The 26,440-nt window shown below is 38.3% G+C and overlaps 1 protein-coding gene across 1 annotated transcript in view; it reads left to right on the forward strand.

Moving 5' to 3' along the window:
- Dpyd (dihydropyrimidine dehydrogenase) overlaps positions 1-26,440 on the forward strand; it is an 865,876-nt gene that overhangs the window by 726,683 nt on the left and 112,753 nt on the right. The window contains exon 20 of the mRNA NM_031027.2: positions 19,780-19,959. Coding sequence (NP_112289.2) covers positions 19,780-19,959 — 180 coding nt within the window. The remainder of the gene's footprint in view (positions 1-19,779; positions 19,960-26,440) is intronic.

Raw genomic sequence — 26,440 nt, forward strand, 5'->3', positions numbered from 1 at the left:
AAATTTATCACTTTGGTGGGGGGTGTGGGGAGACTGCTTGAGAGACCTAAGAATATAAAAGCATTTGAGATCTCAGAAGGAGTTTAAATCAATGTACTACCACAGTTACTGAGCACATGAAAGAGTCTGCTGTCTCAATTGCCAAGAATCTACTTAGAAACTCTCCCTTTGATTTCTTCAGGTCATCTGCTACATTACTGCTAAATGTAATATAGTGGGATATCATGACTTTGATGTTGTACAACTCCAACAAATGGAAACTAATACATCAGAACAATGGAAAGATCTGGCTTTATACAAATATACAAATACATCTTGATCCAAGCTCACTACATAATATGTATCTCTAGGGGCTGTCTTTTTCTTTTATTTTCATAAAATTATAATTCGGTGTTTTTATTCATGAATTCTAGTAAGCAATGCCATGTTTATGTAGTACCAGAAGCTCACAAGGGGATGTTGTTATTCATATTATTATTTCAACAATATGTATTATTCACCACTTTTAAAAGTATGTCTGTCAGTACTGGTCAAACCTCAACTGTGGGTGAGGAATTATTAATTGTATGTCACTGGAAAATATGATGTTATTGATCAGTGGGTAGGGACAGTTGTAGTTGAATATCGTACTTTCTTCCAGCATGACAGAGTTTCAATAGTAAACATTTAAGTGGGTCATAGAAATACTGAGATTTAAAAAGTAAATAAATATCAGTGGATTTGTGGCATTACTGATTAATAAATCTGAAATCATTTTGCAATAAAATACTTCTGCTGAAAGTATTAATAAATGTTTTTTACATATGCAAGACATTTGTCACATTAAAGACTGATGTGTTGCTAAGTAAGAATCCATAATAATATCTACAGAAGTCAGGAGTTCCAAGAACTGTTGAACCTGGCCCTTCCTAACCTTGTGATTTGGGGTTGGTATTCAATGTTTCCTTTGGGTTTCATCACGTACCAACAGGACATCATGGTTCCCAGTACCCAGTTCCCAGTAAAAGAACAGTTACCACAGTTCTTTTACTGTGATAAGACAATATGGCTGAAGCAACCTATAGAAACAAGAGTTTATTTGAAGCTTAGAGTTTCAGAGGCTTAGAGTTCAGGACCATCTTGAGTTGGAGCAGTGCAGCAGGCAGGTAGGCATGGTGCTGGCACAATAATTGAGAGCTCCCAACTCATGGCACTGCCATATTAAAAAGGGGGAAGTGAAGGGGGATGTAACCAAGAGACAGAGAGAAGGCTAACTCAAAATGCCCTGATCCTTTGAAACCTCAGAGCCCACTCCATCCCCAGTGACACACTGCTTCCAACAAGACCATGCCTGCTAATCCTTCCCAAACAATTGTACCAACTGGGGATTGAGTATCAAAGACATGAGCCTATGAGGAGTGTTCCCATTCAAGCATATCACCATTCTTCCACTCAGGACAGATAGGTAGACTAAATACAAAGCTCCTTGGGATTTACTGCCACTGAGAAAAGCAACTCTAGAAAGTTGGGGAGCCAGCACTGCCCCTGACCAAGGACAGAGCCCTAACCTTTCTACAGTCTGAATCTGAAAGCTGGATGTGAAAAACAAGAACCACAAAATCCCCTTGATATATTTTTGAGCACATTTTGGAAAGTAAATCACAACTTAAATATGGCTGGCTTATTAGCATCATGTTTGGGAAACTAAAGCACTTGAAAAAGTATTTCTGATGTTTAACATCATTTTAAACCTTTAGTAACACCTAGTATACCTTTAGTATAACCTTTAGTGTTATAAATGAGTAAAGAAAGAAGGTTTTATTCCTGAGAAATCCTTAGAGATTGACTCGCTCAAAGCCTGGAGAAATTTCTCAATGAGTAATGTAGTAGAGGAACTGAGTTCAGTTCCCAGCACCCACATTAGACACCTGATTCAGAAACCATCCTCTCATCTCTCCAATGCCTGCATGTACATGTGCATATTAACATAGAGACAATGTGCATAATTTAATCTCTTTTAATTTTTGTATTTAAAATTGATACTTGGGTTGGGGATTTAGCTCAGTGGTAGAGCACTTGCCTAGTAAGCGCAAGGCCCTGGGTTTGGTTCTCAGCTCCGAAAAAAAAATTAATACTTTTTAATCCATATTTTATGGGTACACAGTATTCATGGGACACTATTGGAATCCTTGGTCTCTAAGTAACAGTTTTATTACCGTAGATGGTGATGTTAGAACCGTCGTAGCATTTGCATACTTATTTTAATATACTTACTCTCTAATATTCATTTTACTCCTGAGCTGATAGGAACTTTGAGAGTACTTGAGATTTGAATTTTAAATGTGTATCTTAATAGTATGATGCCTGAAGAAATGGATTTCTAAGAACTGGATGGTAGTTTTTCTGCCTCTGTGATAAGAAATAAAAGGAGGTTAATTTTGGTCATAGGTTTATCTAAGTTATATCCCATAAGTTAAGATGTTCATTTTAGAACTTTAGCACATTTCAAACTCTCATTAAAAAATGTGTTGCTCTCTTAAAGCAAACCTATACATGTGTCAGGATGTTCTGCTTTTACAGTTTTTCTTTGGCAAAGTACTTACCTGGGACCATACTTTAGAATTAGACTTGATAGCTTCTTAATAAATTATCCTGAGTATTTCAAAGGAAAGGGGGATTTTTTTAGAATAAGCAAAACAATTTTCATTTGATCATGTCTGTGCGCTTTGAAGCTACATTGCCGAACTTGCACAAAGACAATCTCATGCCAATCTGTCAGTCTGACCTTCAGTTTCCTTACACACCAATAAAAGCCAAGTAAATGTTCACAGGAAGAAGGGTTCATCTGTGGCTCAGGATGGAAAGAGGAGGAGGGTCTGAGACAAAGAACAACCATCTAGTAACACAACCCACAGTAAGAACTGTGTCTCACACATAAACGGACCAACCAAGCCAGGTGCTTTTATTTGTTTCTTTTTTACATAAGGAAGATAAAAATAAGGGTCTACAACCTTCTTCTATGACATTAAAGCAAACATTTTTAAATTTAAAAAATTGTATCCAATCCAATCCATGCCTAATTTACTACACAGTAGCTATTGCATTAAATATTTCAGCATATTGCCTTTACCATGTGCAAAATATTCAATCTATGAAAAGTTAATAACCAATATACAATTAAGAATAAGCAGTATTACAGAGCAATAGTGATAAAAAAAACTGTATGGTATTGGTACAGAGAAAGGCAGATAGACAAGTAGAATAGAATTGAAGACCCAGAAATGAACCCACACACCTATGGTCACTTGATTTTTGACAAAGGAACCAAAACTATCCAATGGATAAAGGATAGCATTTTCAGCAAATGGTGCTGGTTCAACTGGAGGTCAGCATGCAGAAGAAAGCAGATCGATCCATGCTTATCACCCTGTACAAAGCTTAAGTCCAAGTGGGTCAAGGACCTCCACATCAAACCAGATACACACAAACTAATAGACGAAAAAGTGGGGAAGCATCTGGAACACATGGGCACTGGAGAAAATTTCCTGAACAAAACACCAATGGCTTATGCTCTAAGATCAAGAATCGACAAATGGGATCTCATAAAACTGCAAAGCTTCTGTAAGGCAAAGGACACTGTTGTTAGGACAAAGCGGCAACCAAAAGACTGGGAAAAGATCTTTACCAATCCTACAACAGATAGAGGCCTTATATCCAAAGTATACAAAGAACTCAAGAAGTTAGACTCCAGAGAGTCAAATAACTGGGGTTCAGAGCTAAACAAAGAATTCACAGCTGAGGAATGCCGAATGGCTGAGAAGCACCTAAAGAAATGTTCAACATCTTTAGTCATAAGGGAAACGCAAATCAAAACAACCCTGAGATTCCACCTCACACCAGTGAGAATGGCTAAGATCAAAAACTCTGATGACAGCAAATGCTGGCGAGGATGTGGAGAAAAAGGAACACTCCTTCATTTTTGGTGGGATTGCAGACTGGTACACCCATTCTGGAAATCAGTCTGGAGGTTCCTCAGAAAATTGGACATTGAATTACTTGAGGACCCAGCTATACCTCTCTTGGGCATATACCCAAAAGATGCCCCAACATATAACAAAGACCCGTGCTCCACTATGTTCATAGCAACCTTATTTATAACAGCCAGAAGCTGGAAAGAACCCAGATGCCCTTCAACAGAGGAATGGATACAGAAAATGTGGTACATCTACACAATGGAATACTACTCCGCTATCAAAAACAATAATCTTATGAAATTCATAGGCAAATGGATGGAACTGGAAACTATCATCCTGAGTGAGGTAACCCAATCACAGAAAAACAGATATGGTATGCACTCATTGATAAGTGGATATTAGCTCAAATGCTTGAATTTACCCAAGATGCACAGAACACATGAAACTCAAATCCTTCTTTAAAAGGAGAACAAGAATACCCTTGGGAGGGAATAGGGAAGCAAAGTTTAGAACAGAGGCTGAAGGAACACCCATTCAGAGCCTGCCCCACATGTGGCCCATACATATACAGCCACCAAACTAGATAAGATGGATGAAGCAAAGAAGCGCAGGCTGACAGGAACTGGATGTAGATCTCTCCTGAGAGACACAGCCAGAAAAAGGCAAATACATAGGGGAATGCCAGCAACAAACCACTGAACTGAGAATAGCACCCTGTTGAAGGAACCAGGGAAAGGATTGAAAGAGCTTGAAGGGACTGGAGACCTCATATGAATAACAATGCCAACCAACCAGAGAGAGCTTCCAGGGACTAAGCCACTACCCAAAGACTATACATGGACTGACCCTGGACTCTGACCTCATAGGTAGCAATGAATATCCTAGTAAGAGCACCAGTGGAAGGGGAAGCCCTGGGTCCTGCCAACACTGAACCCCCAGTGAACAGGATTGTTGCGGGGAGGGCAGTAATGGAGAGAGGATGGGGAGGGGAACACCCATATAGCAGGGGAGGGAGAGGGGTTAGGGGGATGTTGGCCTGGAAACCGGGAAAGGGAATAACACTTGAAATGTAAATAAGAAACATCCAATTTAACAAAGATGGGGGGAAAAACCAAAAAACAATCAAACAAAAAAACAAAACAAACAAACAAACAAAAGATAACAAATCCCAAACCAGAAAAGAGAAAAAAAATGAATTCATTTGAACTGTAGTCCTCCACTCTGCTGTTATATGTTGCTACTTTGTTTGACTGTTTCTTTTGTCTTGAGACACTCTTTGTAAGCCAGGTTGTTCTTTAAATACTTTATATGTCAGAGACTAATGATTATTTTGTGTTCACCTCACAAGTGTAAGGATTACAGATACTTACAGATACCTGCCACCATGCCTGGCTTTTGTGTTGTATGTTCTTCACCATTTAACTTAATATGTAATAAAAAGTAGACTTGACTTTAAGAAATGATACTTCAAATCCAATCTCATTCCAGGTTTAAGGAAAGGTCATCTCCTTCTCCTCTGGCTAAATGAAGTTTATTCTGAGGACCGAAAGAAATGGAGCATGCGAAGCATCTTTTTAAAGACACACATCTCCATCAATGCTTAATTTATGTTTAATTTAATTTCACATAATGAGAAATTGTTGGAAAGGAATAGTCCCCTAAATGTTCTTGTCCCTTCCCAGGTATTTATACAGTGCCTCTGCACCCATGAGCCTTTGATAAAATGAGCCTTCACTCAGATAAAAAAAATCTAGGGCACTATGTCAGACCCCCAGAGGAGGCTGTTGATGCAGAAAAGCTTTATGACATACCTTGAACCACATTATTCAGGCAGCTGCCACCTACCTGCTAGGCGGGCCTGGTCTTAACCAATGAACTTACAGTCCCTATTTAAAATAGCTTACTATAGGGACACTGGAACATATAAAAGTAATTGATGGTGGCAGTGATCTTCATAACAGCACCTGACACCCTGCTGTGAAGAAAGAGACACCAGCCTTCACCGTGAAGAAGCTACCAATTATACTAAACAAACATGGAAATAGCTATTAATCAAAGCAGCTAAACAAACAATTAAAAGATGTCACATAAAGTACACCCATTTAGGCACAACAGCTATACTTTGACGCTTTAATCATTTGCCCTCCACAGAGCATATGGCTGACACACAAGCACCTTTCTGAGCACTTCCGGTTTCTGAGATCACATCCATGGATGGCACTCAGTACCTAATGATAAACCCTAAGGCTTTATTTTTCTCATACTATTATGTAATCTAAAAAAAATTGTTCTTGTCTCTTCCATCTCAGTAACTGATAAATAACAGCTTATTTTGAGGGGTGTGAAGATGTTAACATGACTAAAAATTTAAAAAAAAGGAAAAAGGAAGTTTGCTTTGCAGATAGCATTGCAGATTTAGATAATATTGACCTTTACCAGTGCTCCAAACTAGTCTAAGAGTGGTCCAAAAGCATCCAAGAAAATTGTTACCAATGCCCTCACTCCAGTATCCCACTGGACACCTGTACAACCTTTGCTCTTATGACATCCCAAGAGGTGCTCGTGTGTATTAAGTTTTTGTCTAAGACACCAGAATTTGTTTCATGCCAAGAAAATGCCTACCATTAGCTATAGTTCAAACCTAAATATTTTAAAGAAAATATCAATGTGCAAAATTCCTAGTGTCAGAAAATTCCTCAAGAAAAATAGAATGTTCAATCTTATTGGACAGTAGACATGAAATCTAGATGCATAATGTGAATATTGCTGTGTGTGTGCGAACATGTGTGTAAGTATGTTTGTTCAATGGTGCACATGTGCTAAGACATCCCAATGTGCACACACAGGTGGTCCTTTCTAGCAACTAAATCTGTCTTCAGAATCCAGTGTTGTCTGTGCCACTGACCATGCTATCCATGTGCACTTGCTAGAGTGTTATCTCTTTCCCTCTTCAAATTTCAATCCTTACACTTAGTGCAGCTCTCAACTGTGCAGAACATTACCATCCCAGATTATAAAGCACATGGCTCTACCCAGATTCTTTAATACTTCGAAGATACCAAGTCTGTACTGTGATTATTCACATCATAACTGAGTCTAATAAATATATATTAAAACTTTTAATAGATTTTGTACTTTCTTATCAATGGAAAAAATCAAGAATGACCAAGGTTAAATTTTCCTGCTCATTCTTTTCAAATAGTTCTAGATTTATTTTTAGCAATAGAGTTATAAGCATGCCACAGGGTAAATAATGTAACATGATTTATTTTTATTTTATATTTTTTTCAAAAACAATTGTTTAAATTTCAGTCATTGCATCCTTTCCCTGGTCCCTCTTCCACAGATCCCATCCATTCATTCTCTCTATTTCCTCTAAGAGAGTGTTCCAACCCTACAGTACTCCCCATTCCCTGGGGCCTCAAGTCTCTCTAGGATTAGGCACATCTTCTGCCACTGAGGCCAGACCAGGCAGGCCTCTGCTATATATGTGCCAAGAGTTTTGGACCTGCCTCTGTATGCTCCTGGTTGGTGACTCAGTCTCTTGGAGACCCCTAGGGTCTGGGTTAGTTGAGTCTGCTGGTCTTCCTATGGTCACTCTCCCCTTCAGCTTCTTCAGTCCTTCCCCTAGTTCAACAATAAGGATCCCTGACTTCAGTCCAATGGTTGGGTGTAAGCATCTGTGTCTGTCACAGTCAGCAGCTGGTAGGGCCCCATGCCAGGCTCCTGTCTATAAGTATATTATAGCATCAGTAATAGTGTCAGACATTGGTGGTACCTCATGAGATGAATCCCAAGTTTGGCCAGTCATTGGACCACCTTTCGTTCAGTTTCTTCTCCATTTTTGTCCCTGCAGTTCTTTCAGACAAAAATAATTCTGGGTCAGAAATCTTGACTGTAGTTTAGTAACCCAGTCCGTCTACTTGAGGCTCTGCCTATCTACTAGAAGTGGACTCTGAGTTCTCTCTCTCAAGTGTTGGGCATATTGGCAAAGGCCACCCACATTAAGTCCTGAGAGACTCTTGCCTATGGGTCTCTGGTACTTTCTAGAGGCTACCCCCATCATACACTCCCTGGGGCTACTTATTCCATTCATTCCCCTGGCCCTCTGAGCTTCTCTCCTGTTCCCCTCTCATACCTGATCCTGTTCCTCTACTCCTCTCCCACCCAGTTCTATGTCAGATGTACGGATATTAGTTCTATGTCAGATGTATGGTATCTCCCTCCCTCTGCTTACCATGATTATTTTTGTCCCCATTCTAAGTGGAATTGAACCATCCTTACCTGGACCTTTCTGTTTGTTTTACTTCTTAAGGTCTATGGGTTATTTCTTAGGTGTTCTGTAATTTGGGCTGATATTCACATACCAGCAAATACATTTCAGCCATGTCCTTTTGGGTCTGAGTTACCTCACTCAAGATGATATTTTCTAGTTCCATCCATTTGCCTGCAAAGCTTATGATGACCTCATTTTTAATACCTAAATAGAATTCCACTGTTTAAATGAACCACCTCTTCTATATCCATTCTCTGTTTGTGAGATATCTGAGTTGTTTCTAGCTTCTGGATATTACAAATAAGGCCATGATGAACATGGTGGAGCACATGCCCTTGTAATATGGTGGGACATCTTTTGGGTATTTTCTGAGGAACCTCCAGATTGAATTTCAGAGTGGTTGTACCAGTTTGTAATCACACAAGTATTGGAGGGATGTTCCTTTTTCTACACATCCTTGCCAACATGTGCTGTCACTTGAGTTTTTGATCTTAGTTATTCTGACTGGTATGAGGCAGAATCTCAGGGTTGTTTTGATTTGCACTTCTCTGATGACTAAGAACTTTGAACATTTCTTTAAGTTCTTTTTGGCTGTTCAAGATTCTTCTCTTGAGAATTCTGTTTCACTCTGTACCCCATTTTTAATTGGGTAATTTGATTTTTGGAGGTTAATTTCTTGCATTCTTTATATATTTTGGATATTAGTTCTATGTCAGATGTATGGTTAATAAAGATTGTTTTTCCTAATCTGTAGGTTGCCAATTTGTCCTATTAAAGGTGTCTTTTGTCTTAAAGAAGCTGTTCAGTTTCATGGGGTCTCATTTATCAATTGTTGATCTTAGAGCCTGAGCTATGTTCTTCAAGAAATTTCCCTCTGTGCAAATGAGTTCAAGGCTCTTTCCCACTGTCTTTTCTATTAGATTCAGTATATCTGGTGTTACATTGAGGTAGCAAGATATGATGATTTTTGGAGTTTCCTCATTTTCTGTTGTCTGTCTCCCTTTTTATTTCTGATTTTGGATACTGTCTCTGAGTCCTTTGGCTAGTTTGCCTTAGGATTTATCTATCATGTTGATTTTCTCAGAAAGCCAGCCTTTGTTTTTGTTTTTGTTTTTGATTATTTATATCATTCTCTTGGTTTCTGACTGGTTGATTTCAACCCTGAGTTTAACTATGTCCTGCCCTCTACTCCTCTTAGGTGTGTTTGTTTCTTTCTGTTCTAGAGCATTCATTTGTGTTGTTAAATTGCTTGAATGGAATTCCTCCAATTTCTTTATAAAGGCATTTAGTGGTATGAAGTTTTCTCTTAACACTGCTTTCATTGTGTCCTATAAGTTTGGGTATGATGTGTCTTCATTTTCATTCAATTCTATAGTCTTTGATTTCTTTCTTGTTTCTTCCCTAACCAAGTTATCATTGAGCAGAGAGCTGTTCAGTTTCCCTGAGTATGTGGGCTCTCTGTTGTTTTTACTATTATTGAAGTCTAATCTTTTAGAGATGATAAAATGATGGGATTATTTCAATCTTCTTATATCTGTTAAGACTTATTTTTGGTCTGATTATATGGTTAATTTTAGAGAAGGTACCATAAGGTTCTGAGAAGAAGATATATTCTCTTGTTTGGGGGTGAAATGTTCTGTAGATATCTGTTAAAACCATTTGGTTCATAATTTCTGTTCATTTCACTTTATCTCTGTTTAGCTTCTGTTTCAATGACCTGTCCATTGGTGAGAGTGTGGTGTTGACATCTCCCACTTCATTCCCATTTTGTGAGTTTTAATGTGTGTTTTGAGCTTTACTTTCCTTTACAGATATGGGTGCTCTTGCATTTGGGATATAGCTGTTCAGAATTGAGACTTCTTGGTTGATTTTTCCTTTGACGAATATGAAATGTACTTTCCTATCTCTTTTGATAACTTTTGATGGAAAGACAGTTTTTTGGATATTAACATGGCAACTTCAACTTGTTTCTTCGGACCATTTTCTTGGAAACCATTTTTTCCAGCCTTTTCCTCTGAGGTCATGTCTGTCTTTGTCACTAAGGTGTGTTTCTTGTATGTGCCAAAATGCTGAATGCAATTTACATATCCAGTCTGTTTGCCTGTGTCTTTTTGTTGGCGAATTGAGTCCACTGATGTTGAGAGATATTAAAGACAGGTGACTATTACGTTGGAGGTGGTATTATGTGTATATGATTCTCCTTTTCTATGTTTGTTATAAAGTATTTCATTTCTTTGGTTTCCTTGGATATAATTGCCCTCCTTGTATTGGAGATTTCCTTCTAGTATCCTTTGTAGGGCTGGATTAATATGAAGATATTGTTTAAATTTGGTTTGGTCATGGAATATCTTGGTTTCTCCATCTACAGTGATTAAGACTTTTGCTGGATATAGTATCCTGGGCTGACATTTGTGTTTACTTAGGGTCTGGATAACATATATTTTCAGTACCTTCTGGTTTTTAGAATCTCTGTTGAGAAGTCTGGTATAATTCTAATAGGTCATTCTTTATATGTTACTTGGCCTTTTGCCCTAGAAGCTTCTAATATTCTTTCCTTGTTCTGTGCATTTAGTGTTTTGTTTATTATGTGACAAAAGAATTTTCTTTTCTGGTCCAATGTATTTAGTGTCCTATACACTTCTTGTACATTTATGGCCATCTCTTTCTTTGGGTTACAGAAGTTTTCCACGGTAATTTGTTAAAGATATTTTCTGGCCCTTTGACCTGGAATTCTTTACTCTTTATTTTTCCTATTACTCTTTTCTAAAAGATTTATTTATTTATATATAAGTATTTAAATACTGTAACTGTCTTCAGACATACCAGGAGAGTACATCAGATCTCATTACAGATGTTTGTGACCTACCATATGGTTGCTGGGATTTGAACTCAGGACCTCTGGAAGAGTAGTCAGTGCTTTTAAACACTGAGCCATCTCTCCAGCCATATCCTATTATTCTTAAGTTTGATCTTTTGTGTCCTGAATTTCCTAGATATTTTAGGATTTCTGTTGGTGATGCTTAGATCTGTAGCTCCTGATCTCTTTCTTAAGTTGTTCATTCAAACAATAGCCTCCTTTGTGTTTTCTTTATTGTTTCTATTTCCATTTTTACTTCTTGGACTATTTTGTTCATTCCCTTCACCTGCTTTATTGTATTTTCCTGTATTTCTTTAAGGGAGTTCTTTATATCCTCCTTAAAAGCCTCTATCATCTTTATGAGATGGGGTCTTAGGTTGTTATCTCGCTTTTCATGCATGTTAGGTTATCCATGGCTTGCTCTGTTGGGAGAACTGGGTTCTAGTGTTGCCAAATTGCATTGGGTTCTGTCCCTTATGATCTTGTGCTTGCCTGAGGCCATCTGGTGATCTCTGGCGTTAACTGGCCTGGGAGTCTCTGACTGGAGCAGGCCTCCTTGGAGGCAGACAGTGCTATCTCTGGTTATGGTGGACCTTCTGTGTCCCTAGTTACTGTGGACCTCCTGGGAGGCAGGCAGGCAGGAGTGTGGCCTGGGTAGAGAAGGGGAGTGGAAGGAAGGTGGAGCTTGGCACAGCAGGTAGGTCCCATGTCAGCTGGGCTCTATATATGGGCAAAATCCTCACCTTTGTCTTTGGTTACTACAGTGACATGATTTTTAAGAAATCAGTTTTCTTCTGTGTGTGCTGAGACTATAATAAAAGCATACACTATAAAATAGAATACTAGTGCAACCAAAATAGATTAAAGAAAGAAATGGTTGCTTTCTACAGTTAAAAAATCACATGAAATCCCATGGAGGAAACCTTAATGTTCTCAAAATTTTTCTTAAAACAAAAAAGTCCATCAACACTAAGAAAGCTTAATGCTCTGCCTGAAAAGTAGATTGTTAAATTTTCCTCTACCTTATAACAACAAACTTTATTTCAATATTGGAAATTAGGACCTTTTATTTCCACTTCATTGAGAGCTTGCTTTGTCATTATTTTCATCTTACTCTCCACTCTAGAAGACAAATGAAAGTATTGATTATTTTCATCCATAAGCATGGATTTTCTTTTGAAAGTAGCCAAATTGAGTTTGAAGATTGTATGTTTCTAAACATGCTTGTCCGACTCTTGAAACAGTTGAAGGAACGATGATTGTTGTAACTTTAAAATGGCTTCTTCTCTCTGCTTATCTCTACCTCACATTTATTTGCTTACACCAGTCCCATACAGCCATGAGTCTTACGTGGCCATGGGCACTACATAGTCAGCCTGTGTTAGAATGAGCGCTGAGGGGTCAGGAGTGCCTTATGATAATGAGTGACTTGTATTCATGAGTTCTGAATCCCAAACTCCCAAACCAAGTGCGCCCTTCAGCCTATAAAGTCAAACTTTTCTAAGATCTGGTTTTCTTATCTGTACAAAGACAGTTAAAAATGAGTCTGCTTTTTAGGGTTATGTTGAGGGCTGAATGAGATAATTAAAAGCTGTTGACCAGAGAGCCAGACCCATTTTAACTCCTTTCATGTTAAAGTGGTTTTGTGTTATCTCACTGCCATTCTGCCATCTTAACTGAGTTTCAATGCTTAGAAGTCATTCTGTCTCTTTGAGAAATATAAAATGACTACATCCTCATAAAACATCCATTGCTTACGAAATAAAAAGCAGAGCATTGGAAACAATATTCTCTTTTTGCCCTAACAGAAGCTAAATTTCCTATAAGCATACCTTCAGTTCTCACTTGTCTATTATCCAGGTACCAAAAGGCGTAGTTCCAGACCTGGGCAGAGCCTCTTTTCTATGAACACAAGTATCTATAGTCTTGTTTGCATTGCTAAATCTGGGGATCATTTGTCAGCTTTGAGTTTCCTGATAATTTTCTGTAACACTTGACTTATTCCCTTGACAACTTTCTGCTTAGTGTCTTTCATGACCTATTTCCTATCCTTTCTTTTAAGCATTGTAGTATCCAGAAGCACCCACCACTTGGTTGCCTATTACACAGGCATCATGGATGCCCTGAACTCTTAGCTAAGAATATGTAGGTAGATTATTTCTTCTGTCCTGTCCTTTCCTGCCTTGCCCTACCCTGTCCTCCTTGCCTTGCCCTGCTCTCCCCTCCTTTCCCTTCTGCTCTGCCCCCATCTACTGTATGGTCTTTCTGTCCTACTCTTTCTCCTCTTCTATCCTCCTTATCCTCCATTCTGCATCATCCTATATTTTAATTATTTCTCTCAACTTATAATATTCCTAGCTACCAAGTGGCACTGCTAGGCATATATATTATAATAAAGTTTATTAATTCAGTGGCCTAGAAGGCTTTTGGAGATCTTAAAATAGAATCTTATTAATTTACTCATTTGGGTAAATTTTCAATCAAATTTTTCTAATGCCTTTCTGCCAGCTACCATTGCAAGCACCTTAATATCAATACTCTTTTCTTTATGTCATAGATCTCCATATATTATTTAAATTCATTAGAAACAAAAAATCTAGTTGAAACAGCTAACAATTGTCCTGGGTATTGATAAACTGTTTTTCTCCAAATGAAAAAAGCTGGACAACAGTTCACATAGTATTTACACTGTCTTGGGTATAGTAAATCATCTGGAGTTGATTTAAAGTCAACTGAAGAATAATGAAGCCCTTTCAATTTTATATGTGCAACTTGAACAATGTGCAGATGTGGTTATCTGCTAGAGCACAACAGAAAAACTGTGGTCCATTGGGTCAACACATATTAGTCAGCCATCGTAGGAATTCAACATCTGGAAAAAATAAAATAAAAACAAATTGGGCCTTTCTTAGTTTTATTTGTTTGATTGTTTTACTGGGTGCATTTGGATACAGGTTAGGAAGGTTGTTGATTTCCAATTTGAACATACTAAAAATGGAATGATACTGGAAAATCTGGTAAAAGAGTTCTGTTAGAATTTGTAAGTGTCTCTGTAGAGCCTGTATGTGGTATCAGATTGAAGAGATAACTGGAAATTGTGCTTGGCACTGTGTAGATACACGCACACACACACACACACACACACACACACACACACACAAATACAAATACATACATATATTTAATAAAATTATTTTTAAAATATTAACCACAATCACAAAATTCAAAATATGTTTTTATTTAAAAAGATCATATTTTCTCTCATCCAATCTTCTTTTTTTTTGTATTTTTTTATTAACTTGAGTATTTCTTATTTACATTTCGAGAGTTATTCCCTTTCCCGGTTTCTGGGCAAACAACCCCCTAATGCCTCCCCCTCTCCTTCTTTATGGATGTTCCCCTCCCCATCCTCCCCCCATTGCTGCCCTCCCATAACAATCTAGTTCAGCGGGGGTTCAGTCTTAGCAGGACCCAGGGCTTCCCCTTCCACTGGTGCTCTTACTAGGATATTCATTGCTACATATGAGGTCAGAGTCCAGGGTCAGTCCATGTATAGTCTTTAGGTAGTGACTTAGTCCCTGGAAGCTCTGGTTGCTTGGCATTGTTGTTCATAAGGGGTCTCGGGCCCCTTCGAGCTCTTCCAGTTCTTTCTCTGATTCCTTCAACGGGGGTCCTATTCTCAGTTCAGTGGTTTGCTGCTGGCATTCGCCTCTGTATTTGCTGTATTCTGGCTGTGTCTCTCAGGAGAGATCTACATCCAGCTCCTGTCGGCCTGCACTTGTTTGCTTCATCCATCTTGTCTAATTGGATGGCTGTATATGTATGGGCCACATGTGGGGCAGGCTCTGAATGGGTGTTCCTTCTGTGTCTGTTTTAATCTTTGCCTCTCTCTTCCCTGCCAAGGGTATTCTTGTTCCCCTTTTAAAGAAGGAGTGAAGCATTCACATTTTGATCATCCGTCTTGAGTTTCATTAGTTCTAGGCATCTAGGGTAATTCAAGCATTTGGGCTAATAGCCACTTATCAGTGAGTGCATACCATGTATGTCTTTCTGTGATTGGGTTAGCTCACTGAGGATGATATTTTCCAGTTCCAACCATTTGCCTATGAATTTCATAAAGCCGTTCTTTTTGATAGCTGAGTAATATTCCATTGTGTAGATGTACCACATTTTCTGTATCCATTCCTCTGTTGAAGGGCATCTGGGTTCTTTCCAGCTTCTGGCTATTATAAACAAGGCTCTGATGAACATAGTGGAGCACGTGTCTTTTTTATATGTTGGGGCATCTTTTGGGTATATGCCCAAGAGAGGTATAGCTGGATCCTCAGGCAGTTCAATGTCCGATTTTCTGAGGAACCTCCAGACTGATTTCCAGAATGGTTGTACCAGTCTGCAATCCCACTAACAACGGAGGAGTGTTCCTCTTTCTCCGCATCCTCGCCAGCATCTGCTGTCACCTGAGTTTTTGAATTCTCCATTCTCACTGGTGTGAGGTGAAATCTCAGGGTTGTTTTGATTTGCATTTCCCTTATGACTAAAGATGTTGAACATTTCTTTAGGTGTTTCTCAGCCATTCAGCATTCCTCAGCTGTGAATTCTTTGTTTAGCTCTGAACCCCATTTTTTTTGGAGATTTATTTTAGTATTTTTTTTTATTAACTTGAGTATTTCTTATATACATTTCGAGTGTTATTCCCTTTCCCGGTTTCCGGGCAAACATCCCCCTCCCCACTCCCCTTCCTTATGGGTGTTCCCCTCCCAACCCTCCCCCCATTGCCGCCCTCCCCGCCACAGTCTAGTTCACTGGATCTGAACCCCATTTTTAATAGGGTTATTTGTTTCCCTGAGGTCTAACTTCTTGAGTTCTTTGTATATTTTGGATATAAGGCCTCTATCTGTTGTAGGATTGGTAAAGATCTTTTCCCAATCTGTTGGTTGCCGTTTTGTCCTAACCACAGTGTCCTTTGCCTTACAGAAGCTTTGCAGTTTTATGAGATTCCATTTGTCGATTCTTGATCTTAGAGCATAAGCCATTGGTGTTTTGTTCAGGAAAATTTTTCCAGTGCCCATGTGTTCCAGATGCTTCCCAATTTTTCTTCTATTAGTTTGAGTGTATCTGGTTTGATGTGGAGGTCCTTGATCCACTTGGACTTAAGCTTTGTACAGGGTGATAAGCATGGATTGCTCTGCATTCTTCTACATGCTGACCTCCAGTTGAACCAGCACAATTTGCTAAATATGCTATATTTTCCCATTTGATGGTTTTGGGTCCTTTGTCAAAAATCAAGTGCCCATAGGTGTGTGGGTTCATTTCTGGGTCTTCAATTCTGTTCCATTGGTCTATCTGTCTGTCTCTGTACCAATACCATGCAGTTTTTATCACTATTGCTCTGTAATACTGCTTGAGTTCAGGGATAGTGATTCCCTCTGAAGTCCTTTTATTGTTGAGGATAGTTTTAGCTATCCTGGGTTTTTTGTTATTCCAGATGAATTTGCAAATTGTTCTGTCTAACTCTTTGAAGAATTGGACTGGTATTTTGATGGGGATGGCATTGAATCTGTAGATTGCTCTTGGTAGAATGGCCATTTTTACTATGTTAATCCTGCCAATCCATGAGCATGGGAGATCTTTCCATCTTCTGAGGTCTTCTTCAATTTCTTTCTTCAGAGTCTTGAAGTTCTTATTGTACAGATCTTTTACTTGCTTGGTTAAAGTCACACCAAGGTACTTTATATTATTTGGTCTATTATGGAGGGTGTTGTTTCCCTAATTTTTTTCTCGGCTTCTTTCTCTTTTGTGTAGAGGAAGGCTACTGATTTATTTGAGTTAATTTTATACCCAGCCACTTTGCTGAACTTGTTTATCAGCTTTAGTAGTTCTCTGGTGGAACTTTTGGGATGACTTAAATATACTATCATATCATCTGCAAATAGTGATATTTTGACTTCTTCTTTTCTGATCTGTATCCCCTTGGCCTCCTTTTGTTGTCTGATTGCTCTGGCTAGAACTTCAAGAACTATATTGAATAAGTAGGGAGAGAGTGGGCAGCCTTGTCTAGTCCCTGATTTTAGTGGGATTGCTTCAAGTTTCTCTCCATTTAGTTTAATGTTAACAACTGGTTTGCTGTATATGGCTTTTACTATGTTTAGGTATGGGCCTTGAATTCCAATTCTTTCCAGGACTTTTATCATGAAGGGGTGTTGAATTTTGTCAAATGCTTTCTCAGCATCTAATGAAATGATCATGTGGTTTTGTTCTTTCAATTTGTTTATGTAATGGATCACGTTGATGGTTTTCCATACATTAAACCATCCCTGCATGCCTGGGATGAAGCCTACTTGATCATGGTGGATGATTGTTTTGATGTCCTCTTGAATTCGGTTTGCCAGAATTTTATTGAGTATTTTTGCGTCGATATTCATAAGGGAAATTGATCTGAAGTTCTCTTTCTTTGTTGGGTCTTTGTGTGGTTTAGGTATAAGAGTAATTGTGGCTTCATAGAAGGAATTCGGTAGTGATCCATCTGTTTCAATTTTGTGGAATAGTTTGGATAATATTGGTATGAGGTCTTCTATGAAGGTCTGATAGAATTCTGCACTAAACCCGTCTGGACCTGGGCTCTTTTTGGTTGGGAGACCTTTAATGACTGCTTCTATTTCCTTAGGATTTATGGGGTTGTTTAGCTGGTTTATCTGTTCCTGATTTAACTTCGGTACCTGGTATCTGTCTAGGAAATTGTCCATTTCCTGCAGATTTTCATGTTTTATTGAATATAGGTTTTTATAGTAAGATCTGATGATTTTTTGAATTTCCTCTGAATCTGTAGTTATGTCTCCCTTTTCATTTCTGATTTTGTTAATTTGGACGCACTCTCTGTGTCCTCTCGTTAGTCTGGCTAAGGGTTTATCTATCTTGTTGATTTTCTCAAAGAACCAACTTTTGGTTCTGTTGATTCTTTCTATGGTCCTTTTTGTTTCTACTTGGTTGATTTAGCTCTGAGTTTGATTATTTCCTGCCTTCTACTCCTCCTGGGTGTTTTTGCTTCTTTTTGTTCTAGAGCTTTTAGGTGTGTTGTCAAGCTGGTGACATATGATCTTTCCTGTTTCTTTCTGCAGGCACTCAGCGCTATGAGTTTTCCTCTTAGCACAGCTTTCATTGTGTCCCATAAGTTTGGGTATGTTGTACCTTCATTTTCATTAAATTCTAAAAAGTCTTTAATTTTTTCTTTATTTCTTCCTTGACCAGGTTACCATTGAGTAGAGCATTGTTCAATTTCCACGTATATGTGGGCATTCTTCCCTTATTGTTATTGAAGACCAGTTTTAGGCCGTGGTGGTCCGATAGCACGCATGGGATTATTTCTATCTTTCTGTACCTGTTGAGGCCCATTTTTTGACCAATTATATTGTCAATTTTGGAGAAAGTACCATGAGGAGCTGAGAAGAAGGTATATCCTTTTGCTTTAGGATAGAATGTTCTATAAATATCTGTTAAGTCCATTTGGCTCATGACTTCTCTTAGTCTGTCTACGTCTCTGTTTAATTTCTGTTTCCATGATCTGTCCATTGATGAGAGTGGGGTGTTGAAATCTCCTACTATTATTGTGTGAGGTGCAATGTGTGTTTTGAGCTTTAGTAAGGTTTCTTTTACGTATGTAGGTGCCCTTGTATTTCATCCAATCTTCTTTAACGCTAAGATGACTTTATAACACGTGGTCACTTAAATGTTTTCTTAAGAACCATTCCTTTGACTCATACAGACTACGTGACAAATTCTGCAGTGTTTGTTAGAAATAATATAGTGATCAAAATAAATACAATTTTCTTTTGCTAAGTCTCAATAAAACTAAGGACTGAGCTGTCAAGCATATAATCATACATTAATTATAAATCAGAGATAACTATATGTACAGGCCTTGCCTGCTCTGAGGTACTGGAACCTCCTCAAAATGGTGACAGTCAAGACATTGAGGACTAGTTTGTTGCTATTTAGATGCAGGAAGGAAAAGACTAAAGACATCTTTAAAAACACAAAAGCCTTCAGCAGTGTGCCTATCCCACATACAGCAAAAGATAGCTTTAAAATTAAGCCCAACACAAACATAAAACATTAGGTGAATATTTCTGTGTCCAATATTTGTTTGCTTTTTGGTAATTCAATGTACATTTCTCAAGGATCGACTTGTAGATGAAAGCTGTCCATTGATTGGACACAAACAATGCAAAGGCAGTTTTACCACTTCTAGGCTCGAAGACAACTCTTTGGCAGTGTTGTCACGAGAGGGAAAATGGGAGAGCTGAGGTGTCTATATTATGCCAAAATTCAACCATAGGAGTCAGTGTTTAATAACTGTATGTAAATTTACTTGTCATGCCGACACCTGCACATGTTTACAATATGCAGCTTCCTGTGTTTTGCAATGTGCATATATATATATGTGTGTGTGTGTATATATATATATATACACATGAACGCCAGTATGTCAAATTGAATGAAGCCTTTACCACCTCCAGAGGTTCCTTTGGATATCTTGGGTCTGTCCACGGTTACCTCCCACTCCTATTCCCAACCACCTATCGCTCTGATTTCCTTACCACCTATCTGGCACATAAACATTTGTTAAATGACTGAAGGTTTAATCTGTCTGAAGAGATTGATTTTGGTCTGATGTTCTCCCATTTTATCTTCCCTAGGTATGCAGTGCTATTCAGAATCAGGACTTCACTGTGATTGAAGATTACTGCACTGGCCTCAAAGCTCTGCTTTATCTGAAGAGTATTGAAGAGTTATCAGACTGGGATGGGCAGAGTCCACCCACTATGAGTCATCAGAAAGGGAAACCAGTTCCACACATTGCTGAGCTCATGGGACAGGTATGTGCTGGTCTCTCCTGGGTCAACCGGGGAGAACTCTCCTTGCATTCATTTCTCTTTCAGGTCATTTGTTTTTCTTCACCCCCTCAAAGGTAACAAAGGCAATGCCTGTTTGCTGTTGATTTTTTTTACAGTAGAATCATTCTGAAGCAGGCTTGATTACAGCTATACCATAGGTCTCCCAGTTACTGTCTGATAAAACACAAGGTCATGTAAAAGAAAAAGATTGAAGTTTGCCATGTGAGGAGCCTCTGAGTTCTTGCTGGCTGTGATGATGACTAGCATTCTTTCCAGTGAGAATCTAGGGATTTCTTTATTCTTTAACAAGCTCTGGAGATTATAACATTACCTTTCTATTTTCAAGACAATCAAACCACTGGCGTCCTGAATAATATGATGCCATTTTTAAAATTAAAATCTAATCAGTATCTTTTGTAACTGCCTCTGCCATGTGGTTAAACCTGGGCTCCAAAGGTTTCAGGCTTACTTTCTCTCTAACTGCTATTTTCTGAGAAATATACACTACATTTACATTTTGTATAATACAGTGATTTCAGCAACTCTTTTCTAAAACAACCTTCAGCATTTCGCCTTTGTGTTTCCTTTGTATTATTCTAAATAGACAACCATTGTCAGAAGATATTTCTTGAGTCCTGAACGAGGGGAAAAAGAAATTATAATTCTTAGTCTTTTCAGCTTGTCACTACATCAATAATTAACTCTAAAAAAAGAGAGGGAGGCAGTGTGAAAAGATTCTTTAAGGAAGCATTTAATAATTCACACGAGTTTTAACTTGAAACAGGTCACATGAAAAAGAATGGAAAACAAAAACCCAGGGTGTGCCGCCTCGGATGATGGTGAAAGGCTGGGCAAATCCAAGGGATGCAGCACATAAGAGGGCAGTGTTTGTGAGCGACATCACTGTCCCTAGCCTAACAGATAGCCAAGAATAAAGACTTCTTGAAGAATAATATGTGTGATTGCAAGTTCTGTTGTGAGAAAGGAGGAAAGAAATAAAATGTACAAAGTAGGTTCCAGGAAAATATCATGATGAATGACTCCAGGAGTGGCAATCAAACAGAAAGGCTGTGACATTAATATTTATAATATTGTAATTAGGAGACAGAGCCTAAGTAGCATTATTAGTGTCACTAATCATATTATCATAGACTGAGCCTTCAGTATTCAGAGAGTGTTCTTGGCTTTATCAATGATCAGCAATCCACCAAGGTTGTTTATAACTAAAAAAAAAGATCATAGATGACATTACACACATTTAATGGAAAAATGTCTCAAGGAGGTTGTTTCTGACATGGTAGTTTATGACTATCTATAAACACAGATGTGTGACATGTGAGCTGAAATGTAAGTAGTTGCCGCTTGCTATGGCAGTTTGTCTTTTGAAGGGTGTCCACCTTCATTTCCTCATCTCCATACTCGAAGGAATGATGAATCAGGAAGAGGACATCTGTGTTCGTGACACAGCTGGAAATTGATTTTCTCATAGTCTAGATTTGAACTTTTATTTTGGTAAGCCCAGCCTTCTACAAGGCCATTTTCAGCATTATCGATTGCTGAATCATTTCTCAAAGATAAAACAAGAAACAGGCAGATGGTCTGGTAATAGACCCTGGGTCCTCTGTTCCAAGTGGGTATGACTTAAACAGCAGGACACATCCCCTTCATCCTGCCTAGGGAGTCTAGGTCCTCTGGATTCACATTTCAGTGTGTGTGTGTGTGTGTGTGTGTGTGTGTGTGTTGTGTCAGTGTGTGTCTGTGTGTGTGTGTTGTGTCAGTGTGTGTCTGTGTGTGTGTGTGTCTGTGTGTGTGTGTGTTTGTTTGCAACTTATTAGCATATTGTAACCCGCTATCTATGACACCTTAACTTATGGTACTTTCATGCCATAGGGAAAATGTAGATCATTCTCAGAAAACGCTAAATGAATTAGCTAAGTCTCATTTGAAAAGAACAAATCCTATTCTCCTTAAGCCTTCTCTTACATAAATCATGTGAGATTAGAAGAGAAATTGAGAAAAAAAATTATAAGTCAGAGATGGATGGCAGAGAGAGAGAGAGAGAGAGAGAGAGAGAGAGAGAGAGAGAGAGAGAGAGAACTTTGAGGTCTTAGCTAGGGAAAGAATTTGACTGAGTGAGCTATGCTATTTTTCAAGGGCTTAATAAACCTAATGTTAGTGTTTGACCTTTGGGGGCATGGGCACTAATAATGATGAAATTATTTGTTTGGAAAACGGGAAAGGTATTGGATTATCTAGCATATGAAGTTTAGCCTTTATCAGAAATGCACTGAAGTGTCCTTCTTGTCTGCTAATGTAGAGGGGACAGACATTGGAACAAGCCCAATGTGCCATGGGTGGAAAAGAGTAACAGGTTACACCTTCTTGCAGAGTTGGGGCTCTGTACATTCTCACATGCTGTTCCCTGCCTCTGGAGCCGCCTTCTGATCCAACAAGGAAAGCTTCTCAAGTCTTACTAGCTCACTTTATATTATCACTTCTACCTCAGGACCAGTTTCTCCTTTTTACAACCCCTAGAAGCTGAGTCCCAACAGGTATCACAAAACGGTGCTACAAAGGCCCTGGTCACATGACCAGATCCATCCTTCCATCCCTGTCATATCCATCCTAACATCCTAACACAGGCTTGATGAGTTTTGGTTCAGCAGCTGGGCAGGTGTGAGAAAGCAGTGTGGAGCCAGGAGGTAGAACTGGTAATCACCACGTTCATCAGGCAATCACTCTCTCCATTATGTTATAAATGAAGACTATGGAAGACAGTGACCTTTAGTTTTGATGTTTAAATGTGAAATGCTCACCGTAGGCTCATGTGTTTGAACACTTGGTCCTCAACTGGTGGCCCTATTAGGGAGGACTGTGGAACATTTAGGATGTGGAAACTAATAGGGGGATATGAGTCACTGGAGTCACGCCTGGAAGCCTAATATTCTAGTTACATCTCCCACACGCTCACTGTCTCCTGAACATGGTGGTTTGAATAAGAATGGCCCCCATAAATCCATATATTAAAGTGGTCACCAGAGAGTTGAAGTGTCTAGAGGAATTGGAAGGTATGTCCTTATTGAATTAGGTGCAGTATTATTAGAGAAAGTGTGTCACTGGGGATAGACTTTAAGGTTTCAAAAGCTCATGCCAAGGTCCAGTCTCTCCCTCTGGGCCTATAGCTCTCAACTACTGCTCCAACCCTGTGCATCAGCCATGTGCCCTGCCAGGATTTGGAACTAAGTCTCTGAAACTGTAAGGCAGTTCCAGTTAAGTGATTTCCTTGAGAAAGAAAGAGTTGCCTCGGTCATGGAGTCTTGTCACAGCAATAGAATAGTGACTAAGACACTGAGTATGAATACAGTTTGACCAACCAGCCTCCTACTCCTTCTACCATGCCTTCTCTGCCATGACAGAGTGTACTCTTCTGATACCATCAGAACAAGTTAAGTTTTATAGAACCATGTTTCTATTATCAGGGTATTTCAATAACAACAATACAAAAACAAACCTGTACATCTCATTTTAGTAGTCTACTTGTAGAAAAGTGAAGTGAAAAAAAAGCAGAAGAAATAATGAAGTAGGCAAGGGAGCAACTCTTAACACTTTCTTGGCTTAGCAAATATGCCACATTTATGATAAGCTTCTTGGGTGCCAAGATATATTTACCAGTGTCTACAACAGTATCCATCATGTAGGATGGTGGGAGAGTGGTTGTTCTAGTTAGGGTCTATACTGCTATAAGGAGACGCCATGACCATATCATCTCTTATAAAAAGACAACATTTAATAGGGGCTGGGCTACAAGTTCAGAGCTTTGTTGGGAAGTATGGCCACACACAGCCAGACATGTTGCTGGAGAAAGAGCTGCGGACTCCACATCTGGATACACCTTTTAAAGGTGTTAACCTCTATCAGCCTATGGGGACCACATTTATTCAAACCACCACAGAGGTTTAATTGCTTGATGAATACAATGGTTACTCACTTATTTTAAAATATACCTTGTGTTTCCTTTCCTTTCTGAAGCCATTTAAGGCTTTCCTTTCTCATTGGGAAATACAAATCACTTCTTCTTCTAAAGACTTTTGTTCACACAATTAACAAGCCAAGCGTATCTTCTAGTCCTGTGTCTCCTTGTCCATTGCTACAACTTATTATAAGCATTTGAAGACTCTGTACCAGGTCTGAGTTATTTGTGAGTTTCCAAGCACCTAGAGCAACGCTGCATGTTTATAGAATTAAACTATACAATCTGTGGTATTCTTCTTTAGAAGAAACAGAGAAAGCCAATTTGTAATTAAAATTCCAGCTTGGCTCTTTCAGGAATAGCAGGCATTTATAAGGAAAGAGTAAACGTGCCAAATTACTTTCAGCAGGTATTAAAGCATGATGAAATACATATCAGCGATATTAATAAGTGAACCTAATCTATGCTCATTAAGGAACTCTCATTAGGATGAGTTCAGAAAGGCTGCTGTGGAAGCTGTGGAGCAGGAATGAGGACGAGGCTTTGTTCCGAAGGTAGAGACCAAGGCTGTGTGCACATGACCACCTGCGTCTTTTTGTTATTTTAAAACTGAAGTAACACAGTGTCAGGTCATTATGAGGAGGGTATAGTAATTTTATATAGTGATGACTGGATGCTCAGTTCTGCCAATTTTTGAAAAGAAGAAATGTGTGTATGTGTGTGTGTGTGTGTGTGTGTGTGTGTATGAGTGTGTGTGTATATGTGTGTGTATGTGTGTGTGTGTATGTGTGTGGAATAGATATAAAATACATTTTATAATCTATGTATTATAGTATAAATATATTCTATTATACATATTTGTATACATTAGTATATGAATACATAAATATATAATTATGTAATATATAGTATATACTATATAAATATGCTCTTTCTTTAGAAAACTAACAGAACTGAGTATTCACATATATTATATATCATGCATAATAATACTTACATGTGTGTATGTGTGCGTGTGTGCATGCGTGCGCGTGTGTGTGTGTGTGTGTGTGTGTGTAGTCAATAGCACGACAGAAGTTGACAGAAGTTATGTTGGAAGTACCCACCAGAGAATAATACTGTTTTCTAATTGCAGTTTTAAAGTTTTATTTATTTCAATTGCACTGTGATTGTAGCTAAGTGGTAAAGGACTTGTCCAATGACCACAAAGCCTTATATTCAGTCCTTAATAAACAACAACAACAACAACTACTTGTCCTACTCATGGTATTTGTTTTTCTAGTACCAGAGTAAAATTCGCATAGAGAAAAATCATAATATAGATCATAAACGGGGTATTTGATAACTGAAGAGAGGCATTTACCATGACCCAGATTCTCTAAAATGTATAATATAGCCACACGTATGTGTATGTCCCTAGCCACCATCTCTTTCCAACCAGCACAAGGAACAAACACCATCTAGTTTTTTGAGTCAAGATTAGTTTCCTCACGTTCCCCTGCATTTGAAATAGAAGTCCACAGAATGTGTGTGGGAGGGTCTGTGTATGACAACTCTCTCTCACTGAAGGGTTTTATGCATACTATTAGTTTATTATTGGTAATTACATTCTGATTTATACATATGCTGTAATTTGTTTATTCATGCAAAGCAGTGCTTTTGTTTTTCTTGATATATGGGATACATTCTTGTATTATTACTTGTTCATTTGTGCATAAGTGTTTCCAAATATATTGAACAATATGTAGGATTCTAATGTCTTGATCAAAGAGTGACTACATAAGTTTTACAGGAAACCTTTAAACATATTTCCAAAGTAATTTAAACATTTCACATCCGTGCCACTGTGGATATGTAAATTTACTTTTGCATTCAATACAACATTTGAGATAGTTGAGCTGTTTTAATATATGCATGTTAATATCATTGTCGTGATTTTAATTTTTATTACTGTTAACTAATGATGTTATACTCTTAATGTTCTTTTCATCCATATACCTTTTGTCAGTGAAGTAGATGCTTAATATTTCTTTATTATTTTTTATTATTTATCAGTTTCAATGTATTGGATATGTCACTGGCTCCCCCCAAAAAATTATTTGACAAGACCCAACATCCTTTTATAATGGTAACCCTAAGAAATCTACACAGGTTATGCAGCTAGAATAATATTTGATATCAGATAAATTGTTTCTTTTAAGATCAGCAACTGAACAGGAATTTTTTCACTCTATTCCACGGTAGTAGAGGTTCATAAGGACTTGAGAATAATAGAAGAAATGAATCCTGTCCAGCGTTTTAAAAAAAGGGGGGGTGTTTAGACTGTTCTGTTTTCAGTACTAAGGCTCTTCGCATAAAAATAACAAAGAAATTACAGAAATGTGATTAAAATAATAATTGAACTTTTTGTGACACAAAAACAATATACAGAACCCAATTAAGTCTCTCTATGAATAACTGGGATAAAAAAACAGTAGAAATTAATTTAAAATG

The sequence above is a fragment of the Rattus norvegicus genome, chromosome 2, assembly GCF_036323735.1.
Source record: "Rattus norvegicus strain BN/NHsdMcwi chromosome 2, GRCr8, whole genome shotgun sequence".
Taxonomy (NCBI): Eukaryota; Metazoa; Chordata; class Mammalia; order Rodentia; family Muridae; genus Rattus; species Rattus norvegicus.